At 67.9% G+C, this 19,006-nt stretch overlaps 8 protein-coding genes across 8 annotated transcripts; 5 read left to right on the top strand and 3 right to left on the bottom strand.

The window, feature by feature from the left end:
* Positions 1–468: 468 nt before the first annotated feature.
* Positions 469–2,884, top strand: FA09DRAFT_342390 (hypothetical protein). Its single transcript, XM_025744545.1, has 3 exons — positions 469–1,009; positions 1,071–1,139; positions 1,546–2,884. Exons 1-3 carry the CDS (start codon positions 657–659, stop codon positions 2,495–2,497), a joined length of 1,374 nt encoding a protein of 457 aa, XP_025600684.1. The 5' UTR covers positions 469–656; the 3' UTR covers positions 2,498–2,884.
* On the bottom strand, positions 2,725–5,190 carry FA09DRAFT_327840 (PLP-dependent transferase). Its single transcript, XM_025741552.1, has 8 exons — positions 4,945–5,190; positions 4,651–4,882; positions 4,522–4,599; positions 3,816–4,469; positions 3,550–3,762; positions 3,415–3,498; positions 3,071–3,360; positions 2,725–3,016 (listed from the first exon to the last, which is right to left on the bottom strand). Exons 1-8 carry the CDS (start codon positions 4,995–4,997, stop codon positions 2,914–2,916), a joined length of 1,707 nt encoding a protein of 568 aa, XP_025600683.1. The 5' UTR covers positions 4,998–5,190; the 3' UTR covers positions 2,725–2,913.
* A 595-nt stretch (positions 5,191–5,785) lies between these two features.
* FA09DRAFT_185063 (hypothetical protein) lies at positions 5,786–6,757 on the top strand. The gene has a single exon (XM_025739358.1). The coding sequence runs from the start codon at positions 5,955–5,957 to the stop codon at positions 6,492–6,494; it is 540 nt and encodes a 179-aa protein (XP_025600682.1). The 5' UTR covers positions 5,786–5,954; the 3' UTR covers positions 6,495–6,757.
* A 268-nt stretch (positions 6,758–7,025) lies between these two features.
* Positions 7,026–9,255, top strand: FA09DRAFT_184862 (FAD/NAD(P)-binding domain-containing protein). The gene is made up of 10 exons (XM_025739357.1): positions 7,026–7,180; positions 7,237–7,483; positions 7,548–7,553; positions 7,612–7,700; positions 7,756–7,823; positions 7,874–7,909; positions 7,968–8,025; positions 8,079–8,133; positions 8,185–8,827; positions 8,887–9,255. Exons 1-10 carry the CDS (start codon positions 7,116–7,118, stop codon positions 8,949–8,951), a joined length of 1,332 nt encoding a protein of 443 aa, XP_025600681.1. The 5' UTR covers positions 7,026–7,115; the 3' UTR covers positions 8,952–9,255.
* On the bottom strand, positions 8,887–11,206 carry FA09DRAFT_358479 (alpha/beta-hydrolase; the record flags this gene model as incomplete). The annotated part of the gene is made up of 8 exons (XM_025744967.1): positions 8,887–9,315; positions 9,377–9,528; positions 9,585–9,629; positions 9,682–10,156; positions 10,208–10,317; positions 10,370–10,550; positions 10,603–10,755; positions 10,850–11,206. 8 exons carry the CDS (start codon positions 11,204–11,206, stop codon positions 9,208–9,210), a joined length of 1,581 nt encoding a protein of 526 aa, XP_025600680.1. The 3' UTR covers positions 8,887–9,207.
* A 357-nt stretch (positions 11,207–11,563) lies between these two features.
* On the top strand, positions 11,564–13,738 carry FA09DRAFT_327837 (peroxisome membrane protein). The gene is made up of 6 exons (XM_025741551.1): positions 11,564–11,722; positions 11,788–11,801; positions 11,905–12,217; positions 12,346–12,812; positions 12,878–13,178; positions 13,237–13,738. The coding sequence occupies exons 1-6, from the start codon at positions 11,601–11,603 to the stop codon at positions 13,355–13,357; spliced, it is 1,338 nt and encodes a 445-aa protein (XP_025600679.1). The 5' UTR covers positions 11,564–11,600; the 3' UTR covers positions 13,358–13,738.
* FA09DRAFT_327835 (kinase-like protein) lies at positions 13,379–17,559 on the bottom strand. Its single transcript, XM_025741550.1, has 6 exons — positions 16,568–17,559; positions 16,376–16,515; positions 14,692–16,321; positions 14,066–14,632; positions 13,845–14,016; positions 13,379–13,787 (listed from the first exon to the last, which is right to left on the bottom strand). The coding sequence occupies exons 1-6, from the start codon at positions 17,123–17,125 to the stop codon at positions 13,714–13,716; spliced, it is 3,141 nt and encodes a 1,046-aa protein (XP_025600678.1). The 5' UTR covers positions 17,126–17,559; the 3' UTR covers positions 13,379–13,713.
* A 349-nt stretch (positions 17,560–17,908) lies between these two features.
* FA09DRAFT_327834 (hypothetical protein) lies at positions 17,909–18,878 on the top strand. Its single transcript, XM_025741549.1, has 2 exons — positions 17,909–18,678; positions 18,743–18,878. Exon 1 carries the CDS (start codon positions 18,063–18,065, stop codon positions 18,528–18,530), a length of 468 nt encoding a protein of 155 aa, XP_025600677.1. The 5' UTR covers positions 17,909–18,062; the 3' UTR covers positions 18,531–18,678; positions 18,743–18,878.
* The last annotated feature ends 128 nt before the right edge of the window (positions 18,879–19,006 follow it).

Raw genomic sequence — 19,006 nt, 5'->3', positions numbered from 1 at the left:
CACTCTTACTGCATCCTGCAGCTGCAGCAAGGCCCGGCTCGCCTCCTGTCTCAGATGCAGCTCGTCCTCGCGACGTCTAGCGCTGTGCTGTGCAGCATGCCCTCATCTCTGCATGCTGCGATGCCGCCTTGGCTGTCAAAGCCGCCGCCCGTTCGTCGAAGGCAGCTGCGTTCTGGAGCAGCGGGCCGCGAGCGAGGACAAGACTACGCGAGCGACTCCCGCGCACATGGCGTGGCCCGTCCCTTGGGCGTGGGAGCGGGCTCGACGCGCTGCCACGTGGCGTCGGGCATGCGTAGATCGTCACCGGGCAGGCCGCCGGCGGGGGCGGCATCTGCGCATGTGTTGCCTCGGCCGTGGCGCAGCGCGAGAGCAACGCGTCCCCGCTGCTCGAGGCGGCGCTGCGCGACGTGCGCGAAAGTGTCTGCGTGGAGTGGCATGCCGTCGCTGCGCCGACGGCGAGCGCCGCCATCTTCAGCGCCTCCATCTCCCGTTCCTGTCCCGGCCCCCTGCTCGCCGTCTGCGCGTGTCCCTCGCTCGCTCTTGCCCGTCCTCGCTGCCAGCCAGCCCCCGCCGCCGCGCGTGCCTCATCTCGCCTGCGCCGACGCGTCGCCGCCGCCGCTGCTGCCTGCCTCTCCTCCACGTACCCCTCGCCCAGCATGCCCTCCACGTCGCGCCGCTCCACGCCCGCGCGCCGCGCCCGCTCGTCGTCCGTCGCCTCCAACGTCTCGGCAGCCTCGACCAAGTCGACGCGCAGCAACAGCAAGCCCTCGCTGCCCGCCAGCGCCAGCGCGGCCGCCGGCCTCGGCAGCGCCACGCCCACAAAGTCGCCGGCGCGCGCGCGTGCCAGCAAGGCTGCCGCTGCCAGCGCCGCCTCGGAGCTCAAGGCTGCCGAGGCTGCCGTCGCTGCCGCCGCCGACCCGGCGCGCCCGCAGCTGCCCGAGAAGCAGAACCCCGTGCTGCCCGCCGAGGGCGTGCCCGTCAAGCTGCAGGTCATCCGCAGGGATGCAAAGTGAGTGGGCCCATCCACGCGTCAGCCCGCTGCGGCGCATCGCTCATCGCCGCTCTGCCAGGAACATCATCATTGGCCGCGTGAAGCTGCCCACTGTCAACGGCACAGACCACGCATTCCTCCTCAAGCGGTGCGTGTCGCGAAGAGAGGCAGCGCCAGAGTGCAGGAAGCGGGAGCGTGAATGGACAGGCACGGATCGCGCACGCGGATGCATCGGTGCAATGCGCGCGCGCGCAAGTGGAGGAGCTCGCGGCAGGTTGAGCAGATAGGAAGCAGGGAGAGAATTTTGAGACGCATGCGATGGACAGGTGCAGTGCTGCGGGCCAGCTGCAGTCGAGGGCGCGAGAAGGCACCGCCTTGACTGCCGCTTTCTGTGCCGCACTGGCGCTCGAAGGAGGCATCCGCTGTTGCGTGGACCGCCAGCGCCGCCTCTACCGCTCTGTGCTAGCAACGAGGAAAATGGTCCCGGCACTCGCACCTCAGCTTCGAGCGCACTTCGGAAGATCACAAAGCTGACTCGCACTCCCACTCGTTAGCTTCGACACCAACGCGCTCGCAGCCTCGTCCATGTTCCGCATCGCGTTCCCGTACGCGAGCAGCGCCGAGGAGAAGGCTGAGATGGCTTACCTGGAGTCTCGCTACGACGTCGAGCGCGCCAATGGTGGTTCGGCGCGTGCCAGCAACTCGCCCGCTAAGCGCAAGCCCGGCCGCCCGAAGAAGCAGACGCCAGAGGAGCTCGAGACGGAGTCGCACGGCACCGGCAGCACCGGCGTGCGCCTGCAGGGCACGTGGATCCCGTGCGCTGACGCCATCCACGTGGCTGCCGAGTACGGCCTGCTGCGCTTCGTGAAGCCGCTGGTGGAGGCGCGCGCCGCCCAAAACGAGAACGGCACGCTGCTGCTCACACCGAGCAAGCACGACTCGGTCTCGACGCCCACGGGCGCGTCGTCGAGCGCGCCGAGCAGCGCCAAGCGCGCGCGCAAGGTGGAGGAGACGCAGACGGTCACCACGACGGCGGGCGAGGCCAGCCCGACTGTGACGCGCACGCGCACCACCACCGACGCCGATGGCAGCGTCAAGGTCGAGCAGCTCGCCGTTGGCGGCAGCGCGCTCACGCCCGAGCAAATCGAGGCCGAGATCAAGGCCTCCCAGGCGCTCGCCGCCGGTGTGCAGGCGCAGGCAGCTGCCAGTGTGGAGTCGAGCAGCGGCCGCAAGCGCCGCGCGACCAACCAGCGGCCCACTGCCGACCTGGACCCGCTCGCCGACGACGACGCAGAGGAGGCACCGGCAAGCAACGCCGTCGTGCGCTCGGTGCGGCGCGGTGCTGGCGTCGTCCGCCGGCGGCCCGTGGCCACGACGGCCGGCGCGCTGGCATCGGCCGGTGCCATTGGTGCCGGCGCCCTCGCCTGGATGGCCGGCGGCAACCTCGATGTCGCGCAGCAGATCGTGTCGCAGGGTGTCGCCAGCATCAGCGCCTGGTTCCTGTAGCAGCCGTGCGCCTCGCACCTGCACAGCGTCTCGCAGACCTCTCTCCGGTCTCAACGACCTACACGCCCATCATGGCCAGCCTTCCGCAGCGCTCTCGGACCTCTAGTACCCTGTGTCTCGCCCCGTCTGTACTTCCGTCCCTGTACTTTCCCGACGACGATTCCGAACACTCCCTCCCGCCGCGGCTCTCTTTCTTTGTGCGGCGTGCTCTATCGCGCGCTGCATTGGCCTCAACGCTCTTTCACGTCCGTTCGCCCTGCGAGACTCTATATTGCGCCTCCGACTGTCACGCCTGTGCCTCCACCCTACGCCCTACTCCTCTCTCTACTTTTCGCGCTCCGTATGAGCCTGATGTACCCTGAATTCGAGCTCGTGACGATTGTAAGCGCGGCTGGCTGGAGCGAGAGAAGCAAGCGTCACGCAACGGCGGAGCTGGCAGCTTTGCGCATGACTGTGCGCAGAGCCTCGGTCGTGACGGTGAAGTCTAGGTCCTCGGACCCAGTGCCGGTGCTCCAGTTGCTGTAGCACACGTCGTCAGCGACGCCACGCGGGACCACAGACTCCGCGGCTCACCTGATGGCAGCACGCACGGCTCTTTGGCCGCCCCACACAGTGGCCGACATGTAGACGAGCTGCGTATCCTTGATGGCCTGCGCCAGTCTCGCGCCGCCACCTTCGCCTCTGAAGCAAGTCGGCGCCTCCGAAGAGGCCGCGAACAGCACGATGGTGTAGCCCCATGCGCCGCACCACGGCTGTGGGCCGCTCACGTCCGGCTTGGGTGCGTCGCACTGCGGCGTGAGCACGTCGAAGCACGGCTCGGCACGCAGCCAGGCCTCAAGACGGCGCGCAAATGCCACGTTTCGCTGCACAATCCTGTCAGTGAGCGTTGGCAGGCAGCCGCGGCGCGGATTACTCACTAGCACAAGCTCGCGGAAGCCTTCTCGCCCCTGCGAAAGCAGCACGGCGTAAAGCGGCAGGGCACGGAAGCGCCGTGAGTTCTCCTGCTGGAGTCGTCAGAGGCAGTGCAGTCACAGCAGCGGAGTTGCACGCACGATGTTGCGGAAGAGAGGACTCGGCAGTGCGCCAAGGTACTCGCGACGTGCCGCCAGCACGGGGTCTGTGCTGCCCTCTCCCTCTTCCTTCGGCGGCGCTGCAAGATATGCTGGGGCAGAGCCACGACCCGGCCCACAGAGCTCGTCGAGAGGCGAGTGATGTGCGGTCGGCGAGTGACGCTGCACGAACAAGAGGCCGCAGTCGTAGGGCACCTAGAGCGAGCAGTCAGCATCGATGCGGTGGTGTTGAGCTGAGCATGCCTCACATTGAGCTGCTTGTGCGCATCCGAAGTGATTGAGTCGGCGAGGTTGAGATGCTCTGCCACCCATTCGAAGCCGGGCACGAGGCTAGCAAATGCGCCAAATGCTGCGTCAATGTGCAGCCAGGCGCCATAGCGGTCGCAGAGCTGTCGAAGAGCAGGCGTCTGGGCGGCGAGTGCGCCCGTGTTGACCTCTGACATGCCGACGACGACGATGGCGCCCTGCTTTGCTGCTGAGTCCGCCGCGAGCCGAACCTCGAGCGCGTCCAGGTCGAAGTCCAGTGCTGCGGCCCTTGCGCGGGCCAGCTGTTCGGCCGTGGCAGAGTCGGCGACGCTGACGCGCTGGCCCAAGTCGACGACTCGAGCCCGCCCGATGCCTACGATTGCCGCGGCCTTCTTGATGCTGGCGTGCGGCAGCGCAACGTACACCGTCACGGCAGGCGCATCGGCCAGGCCGTCCTCCGCCATGTCCCAGTCCGCATGGCCTCGTGCTGCCATCGCGCGCTTGAGCACGGCATCACGCCCGCATGCCAGCGCCAGGACATTCGATGACGTGGCGCCGGTGGTCACAGTACCCGTCCAGCGCTGAACAGGGAGCGAGAGCAGCGAGAGCGTGAGCTTCAAGGCGTGCACCTCGACGAGCGTAGCTACGGTCTCTGTCTGCGGGCGGATCAGCCAAAAGAGGGGTCACCCTTGGAGCTCCCGCACTCACGGGCAGATGCACTTGCACGTTAGCGTCGAGTATGGTCACCAGCTGGTCCGCCACGGCCGCCGACGGCAGCACACCGCCCTGGCAACGACATCAGCCATCGGCGAAGGCGAGCGGTCGCAGCTGCCTCACCGTCACGAAGCCAAAGTAGCGCGAGCCGGCCTGGCCCGGATTGAGTGCCGGCGCGACGTCGTCGAGCAGCACACGAGTCGTGCGGCTCAGACCGAGGCCGTGCTCGGGCAGCTCATCGGGCAGCACTACCAGCGCACGGTCCAGTGCCGCAGCCGGTGCCACGAAGGGCTGCTCGCGCGGCGTGGGCGTCGTGAAGCGTGCCTCGGCCAAGCGGGACAGCTCGGCCAGTGCGCTGTGGACAGACTCGGCATCAGCGCTGCAGCGGCGCACAGATGCAGGTGCAGGTCCACGCACGCCGAGAAGGCCTCGAATGGCTCGAGCGCCTCGATCGGGCACGGCGGCGTCATGCTCGATCTCTGACCGCTGCAGGAGACACTGACTGCAGGGCTGCCTTTGCCGTCTGCGCCTGGTCCCGTCTAGGCGCGCGGCACTGTTGCGCTTGGTCCCTGCGCCAGGACGAGCACTGCTGCGGGGCGGGCGCTCTGACGGTCCGAGCGAAGCGACCGAGCGTCTGTGGCCAGACTTGCGGCTGATGTGGTGGGCTGACGCGCGGGGCACACGGTCCGTGCAGCGGGGCCATGTAGCGGCAAGCAAGCGACGGCAGGACGAGCAGCAGAGCGTGCGAACGCGGCCGAGTCACGCCAGTCCGCCTCATCTCCTTCAACGGTGCCAGCCAGCAGGCACTGCGAACCCAGAGGAGGCCTCGTAGGGTGTGCTTCTGGGCGTTGCGGCAACGGTGCCGCTGCTGGACCCCGCGTGCGAGATTGCCGCGCGGCCTCGAGAGGCTGACGGCTGCGACACGCGCGGATCTGCGAGGTGCGCGTCTCGACGCCGCGCGCCGGCGAAGTGGAGCGAGCGAGGCGAAACTCGCCGCGCCGGCACAATTTCTGATCGGCCGGTGAGTTCGCGCGAGCGCGAGGCAGCGCCTCGCTGCCTTCTTCGCGCGCCGCTGCGGGCGACTGGCATGCTGGCGGCTGTGAGATGGCCGGCAGCTCGGCGTTGCGCTGCAGACAGGAGAGAGCGGATGCGGCTGATGCGCCAAAGCAGCGCAAGGGCAATCTGGCGCCGAGCGCCGAGGCCACTCTGACTGCGTGCCTGACGGCTGGCGGCGCGCCGCGCGCGCGTGCCTCAAATCGCGGTGACGCGGTTGGCGGCGCTCGGCCCCTCGACGCTCAAGTGCGCAAATCTCCGTCGCAGCCTGCCTTCTCACCTTCTTCTCCTGCTAGCCCTCGCTCCCGCACTCCTTCGCTCGTGACCACATCTTCCCGCAAGAGCACCTGAACGCACCTCAAGCACACCCCGGCATGCACTCGATGCTCGCCGGCAGCGCCATGCGCGCTCTGCCTCGCCGCGCTGCCTTCGTCGCTGGCTCGCGGCGCGGCGCGGTCGCCTCGGCGATGGCCGTCTCGGCATGCTCGCCCTTCGGCGGCGCCGCAGCTGACCTGCAGGCGCGCTCCTTCTTCTTCGGCCGGCGCTCCGCAGAGCAGGGCTCGTCGCTGCTCGACACGCCCACCGCCCGCGCTGCCCTCAACGCGACGCAGTTCCACGCTGCCCCGGGCGCCCAGACGAGCGGCGCATCAGCACTGAGCCCCAACGGCGGCGCAAGGCTGCCGCCCATCGCGCCGCCGAAGAAGAAGCGGCGCGGCTTCTTCAAGCGTGTGGGCCGCCTGCTGGGCCTCATCACCCTCGCCGGCGCCGGCTCGTTCGCCTACTTCGTGCACGAGAGCAACAACCCGCCCAGCCAGCTGCCGCTCGACCCGACGAAGAAGACGATCGTGATTCTCGGCTCGGGCTGGGGCGCCACGGCGCTGCTCAAGGAGATTGTGAGTAGCGCGCCAGCCTGAGTGGCCTGCACTGCGAGACGCGGTGGCCCATGTACCAGGACACCTGGCGGCGAAGGGACCGATGCTATGTGCGCGCGCGTGCGCACCGGCAGGATGCGCCCGACTGCCGTGCGCCCGCCGCGGTCGGCGGCTGAATCGGCCGCACGATCTTCGCGCGCCGCGCAGATAGACGCGCGCTGCGTGCGCGCGAGAAGGCTGCGCGCCTATCTCGCCATGCCGATGCGCGAGCGAAAGGGCGCACCAGATGTAGCACTTGTGATCTCGAGGCGAAGCAAGGAAGAGGCAGCAGTGCGAGTTGAGGGATGTGCTCGTCGGTGCGGGCCTGGCTGTCGGGCAGATGCAGGTGCTCGTCGGTGCGGGCCTGGCTGTCGGGCAGATGCAGGTCGTGCGCGCGCGCTGGGCAGCGATGTGGAGGCGCGAATTTGCGCGCTGCGGCTGGCATCCATATCGCGCGCTGGATAGCAGCGTGCAGCTGGAGCGCAGATGGGGGTACGCAAGCACTTGCCTCGCTTGCCGGACAGCTGCATCACGAAGCTGCCGAGCGCTCTAAGTGAATCGCCGCAGCAGCGGTGCGGGCCTGAAGGATGTTGCTTGGCCCCTTTAACGCGCTGAACGAGGCTGATGCGCGTGCCCTCGCAGGACAACACCGAGTACAACATCGTTGTTATCGGCAAGACCAACTACTTGTGAGCGCGCTCGCTTCTGCTCCGCTGCGACAGCGCTGACACTTGCGAATGCACAGCCTGTACACCCCGCTGCTGCCGCAGGTGACCGTCGGCACGATCTCGCCGCGCTCCATTGCGCAGCCCACGCGGCACAACACGCGCTACAAGACGCGCGAGGTGCAGGTGCTCGAGGCCGAGGCCACCAAGATCAACGCCGCCGACAAGACGGTCGAGTTCGAGGATGTCAGCAACATCTACGGCCTCAACAACGGCTCGGTGACGACGATTCCGTACGACTACCTCGTCGTGGCTGTGGGCAGCCAGGTGCGTCGACTGCGAGGCTTTTGCATTCGCGCGTGAACTGACACTGACGCTCTCGCGCTTCCAGAACCAGGTGCGCAGCGCTCGTTCAGCGGAGCTTGAGGTCCAGCGCTAACTTGATCGATATACAGACGTTCGGCATGAAGGGCGTCGACAAGAACGCCTTCTTCCTCAAGGAGCTGGCTGACGCGACCAAGATTCGCTCGCGCATCATGGACCTGTGCGTGCGAACGTGCACCTGACACACTCGGCCTGTGCTGACTGGCCGCGCGCAGCATCGAGAAGGCTTCGCTCGTGGGCCAGAGCGAGGAGGAGATCGACCGGCTGCTGCACCTGGTCGTTGGTGAGTGGTCGAGGCGCGCAGTGCCTGATCCTTGGCTGACTCTCGCGCAGTCGGTGGTGGACCCACGGGTGTCGAGTTTGCCGGAGGTGAGTCTGGCTGTGCGACCGTACTGGCGGCGCTTCTGACGCCTCCTGCCGCTCTCAGAGTGCCACGACTTTATCCAGCACGACCTGTCGAAGTGGTACCCGCAAGTCGCCAACCGGTGAGCGCGACCGCCCGAGCTGCATTCAGAGCCAGTCGCTGACGCTCTCGCAGCGTGCGCGTGACGCTCGTCGAGGCGCTGCCCACCATCCTGCCCATGTTCTCCAAGGTGAGCACGCTACGGCCTCCGCCTCTTCGCTCTGGCTGACGCCGTCTGCAGAACCTCGTCGAGTACACGGAGAACACGTTCAAGTCGAACAAGATCACCATCATGTCGAAGCACCAGGTGTGCGACCTCGACGAGGAGAAGGTGACGATGAAGAATCCGTCGGGCGAGAAGATCGAGGTGCCGTGCGGCATGCTCGTCTGGGCCGCCGGCAACACGAGCCGGCCGATCAGCCGCGACCTGCAGTCGCAGCTCAAGGACAAGCAGACGGACCGCCGCGGCCTCAAGGTCGACGACCACCTGCGCCTGCTCGGCGCCGAGGACAGCATCTTTGCCATCGGCGACGCGACGGCCACTGCATGGGCACCCACGGCGCAGGCCGCCAGCCAGCAGGGCAAGTACCTTGCCAAGATCTTCGAGCAGCTCGCAAACGCCGACAAGCTCGACCTGCAGGCCATCGAGGCCAAGAAGAACGGCGCAGACGCCTCCGAGGTGGCGCGCCTCGAGCGCCGCGCCGCCCGTGCGGCCCGCATCAAGCCGTTCGAGTTTGTCAACAACGGCGTGATGGCGTCCATCGGCAACGACCGCGCCATCGCCGACGTGCCGATCGGCGGCGCCACCGTCTCGGCCAAGGGCACGGCGACGTACCTGCTGTGGCGCTCGGCCTACCTGTCCATGCTCTTCTCGCTGCGCAACCGTGAGTAGCGAGTGGCTCCAGACGGACAGGGCTTCGCTGACCTCTCTTCGTGACTACAGGCACTCAGGTTGCGCTCAATTGGGTCCAGGTGTGGACGTACGGCCGCGACCTGTCGCGCGAGTAAGGCAGACGGCCACGATAGCGCCTCGATGGCCGCATCACACGAGCGCGGCACGTCTGGGAGATCTCTAATAGCGCCGCCTCCGGTGCACCCCACTCTGCCTCGTCCTCGGCGACGGGCTCCTTCTGTCACGCAGCGCTCGATAACCATAGACTGTTTCCTTCCTCCGCGCGTGATGAGGCCGCGCATGCGCCGTTGCCGGCGGGCTGGCCCGACGCGCGTGCGCGATGTGGCGCTTCTATTTCATCGCCCGAAGGCTCTAGGCGAGGCCGCCGGCGTGCAGCCACTTGTTCGTCATGACGAGCGCGTTGGCCGGCTGGTCCAGCGGCACGAAGTGGCCAGACGCGTCGACGATCGCGAACGTGAGCTGTGCAGGGGAGCGGAGTGCTCAGCGAAGTCACTCGGCAGGGCGCGCCTGCACCACTCACGTTGCCGTAGCTGCGGAACACGCCGGCCTCCTTGTCCTCAGCGCCGAGCCAGGGCGCGAGCGGCTGCTTGCGGAACTCCTCCGCACCGCTCCACTCGAGGTCGAGCGTCCAGGCCTCGTTGCCGAGGTGGTTGCAGATGAAGTCGCGCTTGCCTAAATGGGATAGGATGTCAGATGCGTAGCGCAGGAAAGCGGACAGGCCGCCTCACCGGAGTAGGTCAGCACGCGCGTGCCCTTCTCAAGGATCTCCTTGACTGCAGAGCAGATGTCAGTCCGAGCTTGGCGGGTCAGCTTGGCGGCACTCACTGGCCCACGTCGTGTCCTTGGCGCCGTCACCCGTCGAGGCAAAGTGCTTGTACACGGCATCAGAGCAGCCGATGAAGACGCCGTCATGCTTGTCGCCGGCGCCGCGCTTGTCGATGCCGAGCGCCTTGTGCGTCTTCGGGTCGTTGAGGAAGGCCGCGACCCACTCCTCCTGCTCGTAGTCGCCCATGTGCGACCAGTCGTACGCCGACATGCCCGTGTCCGTCCACGGGTCCGAGAGCGCGGCCTCGCAATACGTCAGCGCGCTCTTGCAGGCCAGCGTGTCGAAGCGCGAGTCGTGCATGGGCGTGTTGCACTTGTTGACGAGCGCCAGGCACGGCGCGATCTGCGCCTGCATGTCGGCGCACTTCTCCTCGGAGAAGAACGTGCCGTAGCCGCTTTTGTTGGCGCACGAGTACTCGACGTAGGCCGGGAACTGGTGCTTCGGGCTCGTGATGCCGTTGCCGATCAGGACGGACTGCGCAGGGCGTCAGACAGAACGGCAGTGGGGCAGCGAGGTCATGCTCACAGCCAGCGGCAGCGGCTCGATGCCGTACTCGGGATGCGCCACAGCCTCCTCGTTGTCACGCAGCAGCTGAGCCGCAATGAGCGGGATCCAGCGGCCGGCGTAGCTCTCGCCTGCCAGGACAGTCAGCAGAGGGCTGAGTTGCAGCGGCACCAAGGCACGCACCGGCGATGTGGAACGATGTCACGCCGTCGTTCTTGAACAGCTCCTTTGCGTGCATGCCCCAGAGCTGCAGGAAGGCGCTAGCGTCCCGTGCGGCTGCCTCGGCATCGTAGATGCGGCCCGGCGCGGGGTCCTTGCGCGACTTGTCCGCCCAGGAGGCGTACGAGAAGCCAACACCGACGGGCTGGCGCAGTGGTGAGCTCGCTGCGGGCACCGCTGCATGCGGCACGGCTTACCTGGTCGAGGAAGAGCATCGTGGCGTTGTTGTTCCACGCGTAGGGGTTGAAGTCGGTGTGCGGGCCCTTGCTGGTGTTGAAGGGCGCGGCGTTGCACGGGCCGAGCTCCATCAGGAGGCCCGTGAACGAGGAGCAGCCGGGGCCGCCGTTGAGCTGCAAGCGCGAGGTCAGAGGCGATCCTGGTTCGTGGCCAATCGCTATAACAGCGCTTCGCCAGTCGCAGCAGTAGCACCCCTCCAGCACTCACCCACAGCACCGTCGGGTCCTGCGCCGCCTGCTCGGAGCGGCTCTCAAAGGCCCAGAAGTAGAAGTGCTCGAGCGTGGCATTGGCGCTGCGCTTAAGCGGCAGCGACGCGCCGTGCTCGTGGGCGTGCAGCGCGTCGACGTCGACGTCGAGGTAGCCGCTCCAGGAGCGCGACTGGCGCTCGCAGATGGCGCCCGGCGGGCTGGTGAAGCGCAGCGTGTGCGCCGGGTAGGCCGGGTGCTTGAAGGTGTGCAGCGTCGTCTCGTCGGCCGTGCGCTCGAGCGACAGGCCGAGCGGCAGCTGCGCCGCGCGGGCCAGGAGCGGCGCGGCGGCAGCGAGGAGGAGCGTTGCGAAGCGCATCGTGCAGAGCGGAATGGTGGACGGGAAGAAGGTGGGGTGCCGCTGCCGCTGTACCGCTGGCACCTCAGGAGCAAGCCACCGCTCCCGCCGGCTTGGAACTTTCGGCCTCGCGCCCGCGGCCGGCGGCCGTGCACGCTCGCAGCCTGCTATCGATCGCCTGGCGCTGCTCCCACCGCACGCGCCCTGGTCGCGGGCGCGCGTGCGACTCCGCCTCCGGCTGCACCGGCCCGCGCAAGCGTCCCTCGCTCGGCGCTCGTCAGCGCACCGGCGAGCCCTTCCCCGCGCGTTGCGCGAGCGCGCGCGTGACTGGTGCTCGAGCGGCCGTGCGTCGGCGAGCGCAGCACAGCACGTCTCTGTCTCTCACCACCACTCGTCCGCCGCACCTGCCGCCGCCATGTCGCTGCTGCGCTCCTACGACGCCTTTCTCTTTGCCAACGCATCGCAGATCACCGCCGTCGAGAGCTCGCTGCGCAGCCTCGCCTTCTTTCTCCCCGGCCGCTTCAAGGATGCCGAGCTGTGAGTTGCAGAGCGTCGAGCAACGGGTCGCGTGGAGCTCGCACTAACCCTTCAATCCCCCGCAGTACAGCTGAGGCTCGTGAGTTTGACATGAGGTGGCGCTTGAAGGAGGCGGCAGAAGCCCGCCTGCCATGCTCCGTCCCGAGCGGGCAGAGGACCACCAGCTGACACTGTGCTGCTAGTGTCGGCCAGCTTGAACATCTTGGGCCTGTACCACGACTCGATTCTCTATCGCCTCGTCTCCTCCGGCTCGTCGCCAGCCTCGTCCTCCTCGTCGCCCGGCCTGGACTCATCAAGCCCCGCACGGCTAGCATACACGCCCTCGCCGCACGCGCGCTACACCACCCACTTCGCCGACTCGTCGCCGGCGTACAACCTCTGCGCCCGCGCGCTCGTGCTGGTGGGCTACACGGAGCTGCTCGCTGAGATGCTGGCGCGCAGGAGAGGCGGACGGAAGCGTGCCTGGGATGTAGTCGTGGGCATCGAGGGAGTCAAGTGAGTGGATGTGCAGAGACTAGTGGCAGACGCAGTGCGGTCTCGGGCAGCATGAGCGCTAGCTCGCCTGCCTGAGCTGTGACGAGCGCTGTCTTTGTGCCTTCCACGCGTTGCTGATGCTCTCGCAGGGTCGCACTGCGCCTGGCGCTCCTGCGCCTGACCAAGATGCGGCCTACTATCCAGCCGCCGATTCCGGAGCGCGAGGTCGACCCTGCGCTTCTGGAGGACCTTCCGGCGTCTGGAACAGCCTCGCCGACGCAGTGGCGCGGCGCACGCACCGGCCTGTCGCGCCCTACGCTGGCTTCTCTGAAGGCGCCGCCCGCCACGCCTGCCAGCGGCATCGCCGGCCCCACACGCGCGCGCCTGGCCGCTGGCTCGCGCAGCGGGCGCAGCGCAGCGAGCGAGTTTGACTCGGACTCTGACTCAGACGACACGCTCGTCGAGAGCCTGACGGAGAAGGACGTCAACGACTACCTGCTCAGCAAGACACTCAAGCCGGCAGATGTTCGCAGCCCCACGGAGCTGGTGCGGCCAGTGTCGAGCCGAGAGGGCCTGCTCGCGGAGGGCATCTGGATCGCGCGACCTTTCGCGTATGGTGAGTACGCCGTGGGCCTGAGGCGGAGCTTGACCAGTGCTCAACGGGCTCACTCCGTCCATCAGCTCTCGCGCTGCGCAAGTACGGCCGGAAAGCGCTGCTGCCTTTCTTCCTGTCCCTGCTGCTGGAGCTGCTGGCGCGCACGCTGCGCCAACGCTCTCTCGCTCTCGCCTCCGGTCCGCGCACGAACCCGCTGCTGCTGGCTCTCTCGGGCGGCAACCCGCTGCTCGGCCTCGTCACGGCCTTCCTCGGCGGCGCGCCGACCAATCAGGCCGTGTCGGACGTGGAGGCGGCGGAGTGGAAGCGCCGCGGCCGTGCCTTCTGGTGGTACCTTCTGCGTGGACCTGCGTGGGACGGCTGGACCAAGTCAGTATGCCAGCCTTCTTTGCTGCCTTGCGAGCTGTGCTGACACCTCCCTTCTCAGGCCGAAGCTCGAGGGTCTTGCCCGCGCGACGGAGAACCGCACGCTGCTGGGCATCGTCGGCGGCATCGTGCGCGACCACATTCCGCTCGTCGACGAGTACCACTTCTACTCGGCCACGTGAATGCGCATCGCACGCCTTGCGGCAAGTAAGATCTGGCGGCGTTCCGGGGGAGGCGGCGCGGCGGGTGGTGTCATGGTACAGCGGGAGCGGGATAGCGGGATTGCGAACTAGAGGGTCGATGAGGGACGTTGAAGCATGACGGGAGCGAGGTGGGAGTGGTGGCACGGCGTGTCTGGGTGGCCCGCACGCGGGCCGGGAATGGTGTGTAGCTGATGAGGTGCGGCGCGGACTGGTCGGATGAGATGCGAGCGAGCGGGAAGATGGTACAGGAAGGGTTGCCTGAAGGACGTCGAGGGACGCCAAGGGCAGGCCTCTGAGGTCGAGAAAGGGCGGGATATACTGGTGTGGCTTGCCGTCTAGACAGATCCGGCGTCTTGCGAGCCGACGCGGCGCTGCAGCGCGCTCAGGCGCTTATTGATCGACTTGACGACTGAGCAAGGTGGCATGAGCGGAGAACGTCTGAGAGGCTGCACAGGCGGCAACTCACACTTCTCGATCGTCGCGGCGGCGCCGTCGCTCACGTCCATGGCCTCCTCGCCAGGGTCGAGCAGCGCGAGGAGCATCGACGAGGCAGTCTCGTAGGCGAGCAGGCAGCGGTTGGCGTCCCAGCTGACGCCGACACGGTTGTTCTCCAGCTCGTCGAGGGCAGCGCCGCGGGCCTGCAGGAGATGTCAGAACAGTGCAGAGGCTAGACTGCGCTATACTCACGATCTCGAGGGCCTTGTCGAAGATGAGCTTGTCCACATGCTGCGCAGACTCTGGGATCTCGCCGCAGCGTGCACGAGCAAAGTCGGCGCGCTCGTAGCCTTCGTTGAAGCGTGCACGCAGCCACTGCACCACGTCGTTGACGTCGGCGCTGGCCGCGGCAGGCAGGCCGGGCCGCGAGCGCGCCTCGAGGAAGATCTTGACTGCGTCGATGCCGCGCTGCAGGAAGGTCAAGCTCTTGACGTAGAGCAGCAGCGCCTCGGCGGCAGCAACCTCTGCAGGTCCCGACGTAACGTGAACACTCTCGTCCGCGTGCATGCCGGCCGACACGGAGCTCGAGCTCGAGCTGGTGCGAGGCTGTGCGCCAGGTCGTTCGCCAGCAGGGCTGTCCATGCCGGCACTTCGGCCCAGGCTGCGACCGCCAACGGCGACTGATGCCTCCAGCTCTGGCGTGGTGGCGCCGGCCTGGTGCGGCCCAGTATGGAAGTACGCTGCGAGACGCGAGTCGGCGAACTCGGAGAGGACAAAGGCCTTCTGTCCGAAGTCCTCTAGCGTGACGAGCAGTCCAGCCTGACGGAGGCCAAGGATGTCAGCTACATCGTGACGACGCCCAGCAGCTGACGGCTCACCTCAGCGGCATCCGGGTACTCGCCGGAGCGGATAAGCGCAGCGCGACGGCTGGAGCGGCTGCGCACCAGAGCAGCCGCGCCGCGCAGGCTCATGCCGCTCGGCACGCCAAAGAGTCGCACGCTGGCCATGCTGATTGCCCGAGCGAGAGCTGAGCTTGTCGGACCAGCCGCGGACCACGCGACGCCGGAAGCGGCCGCGGTAGCTGCAGCAAGGTCGTGAGCAGGCGGCGAGGGCGAAGCGTCGAGCGCCGAGCCGCCTGCTGCGTTGCTTCCGCGCATCGAGCCGTACGAGCGAGGAGCAGTGCTGGCGTCGATCGGCGACGAGGGACTGCCGCTGGTGCCGGCCGGCGGCGAAGGTGCGGAGATGCGTGGACTCGGCGCGTTCGAAGAGCTCAAGCTAGAGCGCCGCACGAACGACGGCCGACGCGCTACGCCCGCCGGAAGCGCAAACGGAGCAGACGGCGGCGGCGTTCCTATCTTGGGTGTGCTGCTTGGGCTCGAAGCAGCTCGCGAATGCATAGCAACTGGCGGCACGTACGTGGCCGGACCGGGCGGAATGCCCACGGTCGCGGGAGAGAGCTGCGCTGCCAGACCGCTGCCAAGTCGGCTGAGACGGCTTGGGCGGCGACCGAGCGTGGCGGGCGGCGAGCGGGGGCTTGCGCGCGCTGCACCCCCGGCGAGCTCATCGGCGAGCGCATTGACCTCGACGCTGCGCTTCTCGACCATGACGTACTCGCGTCCGAGGAAGCTGTCAGAGTCGGCAGCCGGCGCAGCGACGCTTTGGACGTCTCCTGCGCCGAGGACAGCTCCTGGCAGATGTGTCACGCTGGAACTGGGCGTCTCGAGCACATCGTCTTCGACCGACGAGGGCCCGTCTTGCGTGGTAGCAGAGCTCGGGCGACGCCGTGGACTCTGTTGGACAGGGCGCGTGCGATCGCGCGCGAGCGCCGGAGCAGGGACAGCTACTGCCGCTGGCTGAGCCGGCGGAGACGGGCTTGCGACAGGAGGCGCCGAGGCGGCCGGCGCGCTGACGTTGCCGACGACGTAGCGACTGGCGAAGCCGCGCTTGACGGGCGGCGGGGGTGGCGCGGGAAGCGACTGCTCGCTCGGCGCAGGCTGAGCGACAGTGGAGCGTGGCGAGATCGGCGACAGGGGCGTGTAGGTGGGCGCTGCGGCCTTGCGCTCCTCTGCACGGGCCGCCTGCGCGCTCGCCTCTTCGGCCGCGGCACGCAGGCCTGCCGCTCGCTCGTCTTCCTCGCGGCGCACGTCCTCGACGACACCGCAGCGGAAGAGGCCATCGAAGGTCATGCGCTCCATCGGCTTCTGGCGCAGCAAGCCGCGCACCAGCGCCTTAATGTCGGCACTGACGGTGTGCGCCTTCTTGATCTCGGTGTAGTCGAGCATCTCCTCGCGGCGCTCGCGCTCGCGCGCCAGACTGCCCTCGCTGCGCTCGTCGGGGAAGCGTATCCGGTCCTCGCCGCGCTCGATCTTGCGCAGCAGCTCGACGTGGTTCTGCGCGCGGAACGGCGGCTTGCCCACGCTCATCTCGTACAGCACCGCGCCCACGGACCAGAGATCCGCCTTGGCGTCGTACTTCTCATAGCGCAAGATCTCAGGTGCCATGTAGAGGCTGCAAGAGCTGCGTCAGTCTGAGCCCGCTCAATCCCGGCGCTGTGCTACTCACGGACTGCCGCAGAGCGTCTCGGCGAGCGTGGCTGTTGGCAGGTTGCGGGCAAAGCCAAAGTCTGCCACCTTCAGCTGCGGTATCCCGACGCGATGCCCTGCCGCCAGGAGCTTCTCGTCTGGCGGCTGAAGCAGCAGGTTCTGCGGCGGCTCATCAGCTGTGCGCCTGGGCTACGGCAACAGCGCTGCTCACCTGCGGCTTGATGTCGCGGTGCACGATGTTGCGGTCGCGCATGAACTCCATGGCGCTCGCGAGCTGCTGCAGGAAGCTGCGCACCACCGTCTCGTTGATGCCGCCGTCCTCAAAGTGCGGAAAGGCCGAGGCGCCGACCAGCTCACCGCTCTTGGCAGCCACGTCGGTGGTCGAGCCCGCCCGGCCTGCCGCTGCCTCGGCCGCTAGCCGCGGTGCAGCGCGGATGTAGTGCGAGAGGTCGCCCGACGCGCAGAAGGGCATGACGAGGTAGATGCGGTCGTCGGTGCTGAGGCAGTCGAGCAGCTCGACGACGTGGCGGTGGCGGATGGTGCGCATGATGGAGATCTCGCCCTCGAGATTCTCGAGCAGCTTCGTCGTGAGCTTCTTGCGGTTCACGATCTTGATGGCGACGTGCTTGACGCCGTAGCCGGGACTGCCGGGCTGCGTGACGTGCGAGACGCCGCGGTGCACGACGGCAAAGGAGCCCTTGCCGATCTCACGCCCGATCTCGTACGGCCCGACGACGTGCGCCGTCGACGAGCTCAGCGGCGTCGACATGGCGGCTGCGGCGGCGGTGCGAGGCGAGCAGGTGCGTGCCCCGTCAGGGCCAGGCCGAGCGTCGCCGTGCGTCGCACTCGGTCGCGCCCGATAAGGATGTGGAGCGGCGGGCGAGCGACGTGCGTAGCGAGCAACGCTGCCAGCGATGCTAGGGCGTCACGCGCTGCGGCTGCGATGGGAGTGAGAGGGCGAGACGCCGCCGTGGGTGAGCGCTGCGATTGCCGGCGAGGTCGTGTGGGGGTGCGCAGCGCGATGCCGCGGCGAGCTGTGCGCAGCAGCGGGAGCGGCGCGGCGCTCGGCGCGGCGGGCAGTGGGGGCGAGGACTGCGCGCCGGGGCGCAGTGGGCGGCGCAGCGACGACGAGCTTGCCGGCGGGTGTAGGGATGGTGGTGGGCGGAGGCGAGGCAGCGGCGAGGTGAGGCGAGGCGAGGCAACGTCAGCGCCTGATCAAGAGTCACGCTGCATCAGCAGCAAGGCAGCGAGAGCGCGCTGACTCGGCCCGAGCCCGACCGTCAGGGTGCGCGTGCAGGCGGGGAGCGGTGCAGGCACGCAGAGCAGGCAGCAGCAGCAGCCCCGCGCCGCGCCCCGTGCACGCCGGCAGCAGCACAGCATCAGCGTGCAGCAGGCAGGCAGGCACAAGAGCATCACAGCGGCACGGCTCCACAACAAGGATCTCAGATCGGTCACACGCGGCGCACACGCAATCACGCCGCGTCGCGTCGCGATAGCATCAGCGCAGCCGGCGGTCGCCCAGCGGCAGCCTCAGGGCCTGTCCTCGCCATCAGATGGCCGAAAGCGTCGCAGGTGAGAGTCTCGCAGGTGCGCTGCCAGTCGATGCAGAGCAGAGGCCGTCAGATCGTCTTCACCGCAGCCATGTCCTGCAGTCGAGGTGCGCGTGGCTGCGGGCGCCGCTGCCACTCCTGCCATCGCGCGCGTCGATGGCGCCAGTTCATCCGCCGCTCCGCCACCGCCGCGCGCCGCTTGCTCTCCCCGCAGTGCAGGCGCCCCTATTGCCGAGCCTGTTTGCTCTCTGCGCCCAAGTCACATTGCCACTCTCGCCGCACAGGGGCAGCCACTGGCGGCCAAAAGGGGCGCCGCGCCGCGAGGAGGTCAAGCGCTTGCTGGCCGCCCGGGTGCAGAGCGAAGCGCGAGCGTTGAACAGGGCCAGCGCGCAGCGACGCCAGGGTAGCAGCCGCTCTGCCTCTTCTCGTGTTGAGCCAGGGTGGGATGGCTCGTGCAACCTCTTGCAAGCTCGCTCGAAGCAGCATGGCGCCGTCGCCGAAGCGGCTCCGGGTAGCCTGCTCTCATGCGCCCCGCAGAGCCTGAAGGGTCCGAGCTGGCGCGTCGCCGAGGCGCGGCAAAAGAGCTCGCTCCTCATCAGCCGGCGGCACGGCGATGCTCCCTGAAGCGAGCTGCATGTGTCAGCCTCGCGCTGCAGCTCACTGGCCGCCTGACGCTGGACAGCAACAGGCTTCGATCGGACGAGCAGGACAGAAGATTCGATTTGAGAGACAAGGAGGGTAGCCTGAACGGGCAAATGAAGAAGAGGGCGCAGTGAGTGCTGTGCTCGACGAGAGGCTTGCTTTGGCTGCCCGCCACTGACCTGGTGGCACACGAGCTCTCCATTCTTGGCAGCAGGAGGCGCTCATTCAAGCAGAGATATGGAGAGGAGGCGCAGATATCAGTCTTAGGCAGGCTGAAGCAGTCATCGTCCCCCGCAGGCCGAGGGCGCTGCGAGATGAGCCGGCAGAGAGGTGAGTGGCATTCGACGTCACCGCCGCGAATCAGCTGCGATGATGGCGCTTCTCTCTCGCCAGCGCAGTCGTCATGATGGCGACGAGATGGCGCAGCGGTGCTGCTCGCGACGAGGGACGCCATGCAG

Source organism: Tilletiopsis washingtonensis (assembly GCF_003144115.1).
Source record: "Tilletiopsis washingtonensis strain MCA 4186 unplaced genomic scaffold FA09scaffold_3, whole genome shotgun sequence".
Taxonomy (NCBI): domain Eukaryota; kingdom Fungi; phylum Basidiomycota; class Exobasidiomycetes; order Entylomatales; genus Tilletiopsis; species Tilletiopsis washingtonensis.
This window is presented reverse-complemented; position numbering and strand designations above follow the sequence as displayed.

Excerpts from the sequence above, each read along its gene's own strand:
- FA09DRAFT_327834 (XM_025741549.1), top strand. The coding sequence starts at position 18,063 with ATGGCGCCAGTTCATCCGCCGCTCCGCCACCGCCGCGCGCCGCTTGCT.
- FA09DRAFT_342390 (XM_025744545.1), top strand. The coding sequence starts at position 657 with ATGCCCTCCACGTCGCGCCGCTCCACGCCCGCGCGCCGCGCCCGCTCG. Across the intron at positions 1,010-1,070 it reads GTCATCCGCAGGGATGCAAA|GAACATCATCATTGGCCGCG; the intron begins GTGAGTGGGCCC and ends CCGCTCTGCCAG. Across the intron at positions 1,140-1,545 it reads CACGCATTCCTCCTCAAGCG|CTTCGACACCAACGCGCTCG; the intron begins GTGCGTGTCGCG and ends CCCACTCGTTAG.
- FA09DRAFT_185063 (XM_025739358.1), top strand. The coding sequence starts at position 5,955 with ATGCACTCGATGCTCGCCGGCAGCGCCATGCGCGCTCTGCCTCGCCGC.
- FA09DRAFT_327835 (XM_025741550.1), bottom strand. The coding sequence starts at position 17,125 with ATGTCGACGCCGCTGAGCTCGTCGACGGCGCACGTCGTCGGGCCGTAC. Across the intron at positions 16,322-16,375 it reads GAGACGCTCTGCGGCAGTCC|CCTCTACATGGCACCTGAGA; the intron begins GTGAGTAGCACA and ends CAGCTCTTGCAG. Across the intron at positions 14,633-14,691 it reads AGTACCCGGATGCCGCTGAG|GCTGGACTGCTCGTCACGCT; the intron begins GTGAGCCGTCAG and ends GGCCTCCGTCAG.
- FA09DRAFT_327837 (XM_025741551.1), top strand. The coding sequence starts at position 11,601 with ATGTCGCTGCTGCGCTCCTACGACGCCTTTCTCTTTGCCAACGCATCG. Across the intron at positions 12,218-12,345 it reads GTGGGCATCGAGGGAGTCAA|GGTCGCACTGCGCCTGGCGC; the intron begins GTGAGTGGATGT and ends ATGCTCTCGCAG. Across the intron at positions 12,813-12,877 it reads CGCGCGACCTTTCGCGTATG|CTCTCGCGCTGCGCAAGTAC; the intron begins GTGAGTACGCCG and ends TCCGTCCATCAG.
- FA09DRAFT_184862 (XM_025739357.1), top strand. The coding sequence starts at position 7,116 with ATGCGCGTGCCCTCGCAGGACAACACCGAGTACAACATCGTTGTTATC. Across the intron at positions 7,824-7,873 it reads GCTGCTGCACCTGGTCGTTG|TCGGTGGTGGACCCACGGGT; the intron begins GTGAGTGGTCGA and ends ACTCTCGCGCAG. Across the intron at positions 7,910-7,967 it reads GGGTGTCGAGTTTGCCGGAG|AGTGCCACGACTTTATCCAG; the intron begins GTGAGTCTGGCT and ends TGCCGCTCTCAG.
- FA09DRAFT_327840 (XM_025741552.1), bottom strand. The coding sequence starts at position 4,997 with ATGACGCCGCCGTGCCCGATCGAGGCGCTCGAGCCATTCGAGGCCTTC. Across the intron at positions 4,600-4,650 it reads GCTACTTTGGCTTCGTGACG|GGCGGTGTGCTGCCGTCGGC; the intron begins GTGAGGCAGCTG and ends TGTCGTTGCCAG. Across the intron at positions 3,763-3,815 it reads ATGCGCACAAGCAGCTCAAT|GTGCCCTACGACTGCGGCCT; the intron begins GTGAGGCATGCT and ends TGCTCGCTCTAG.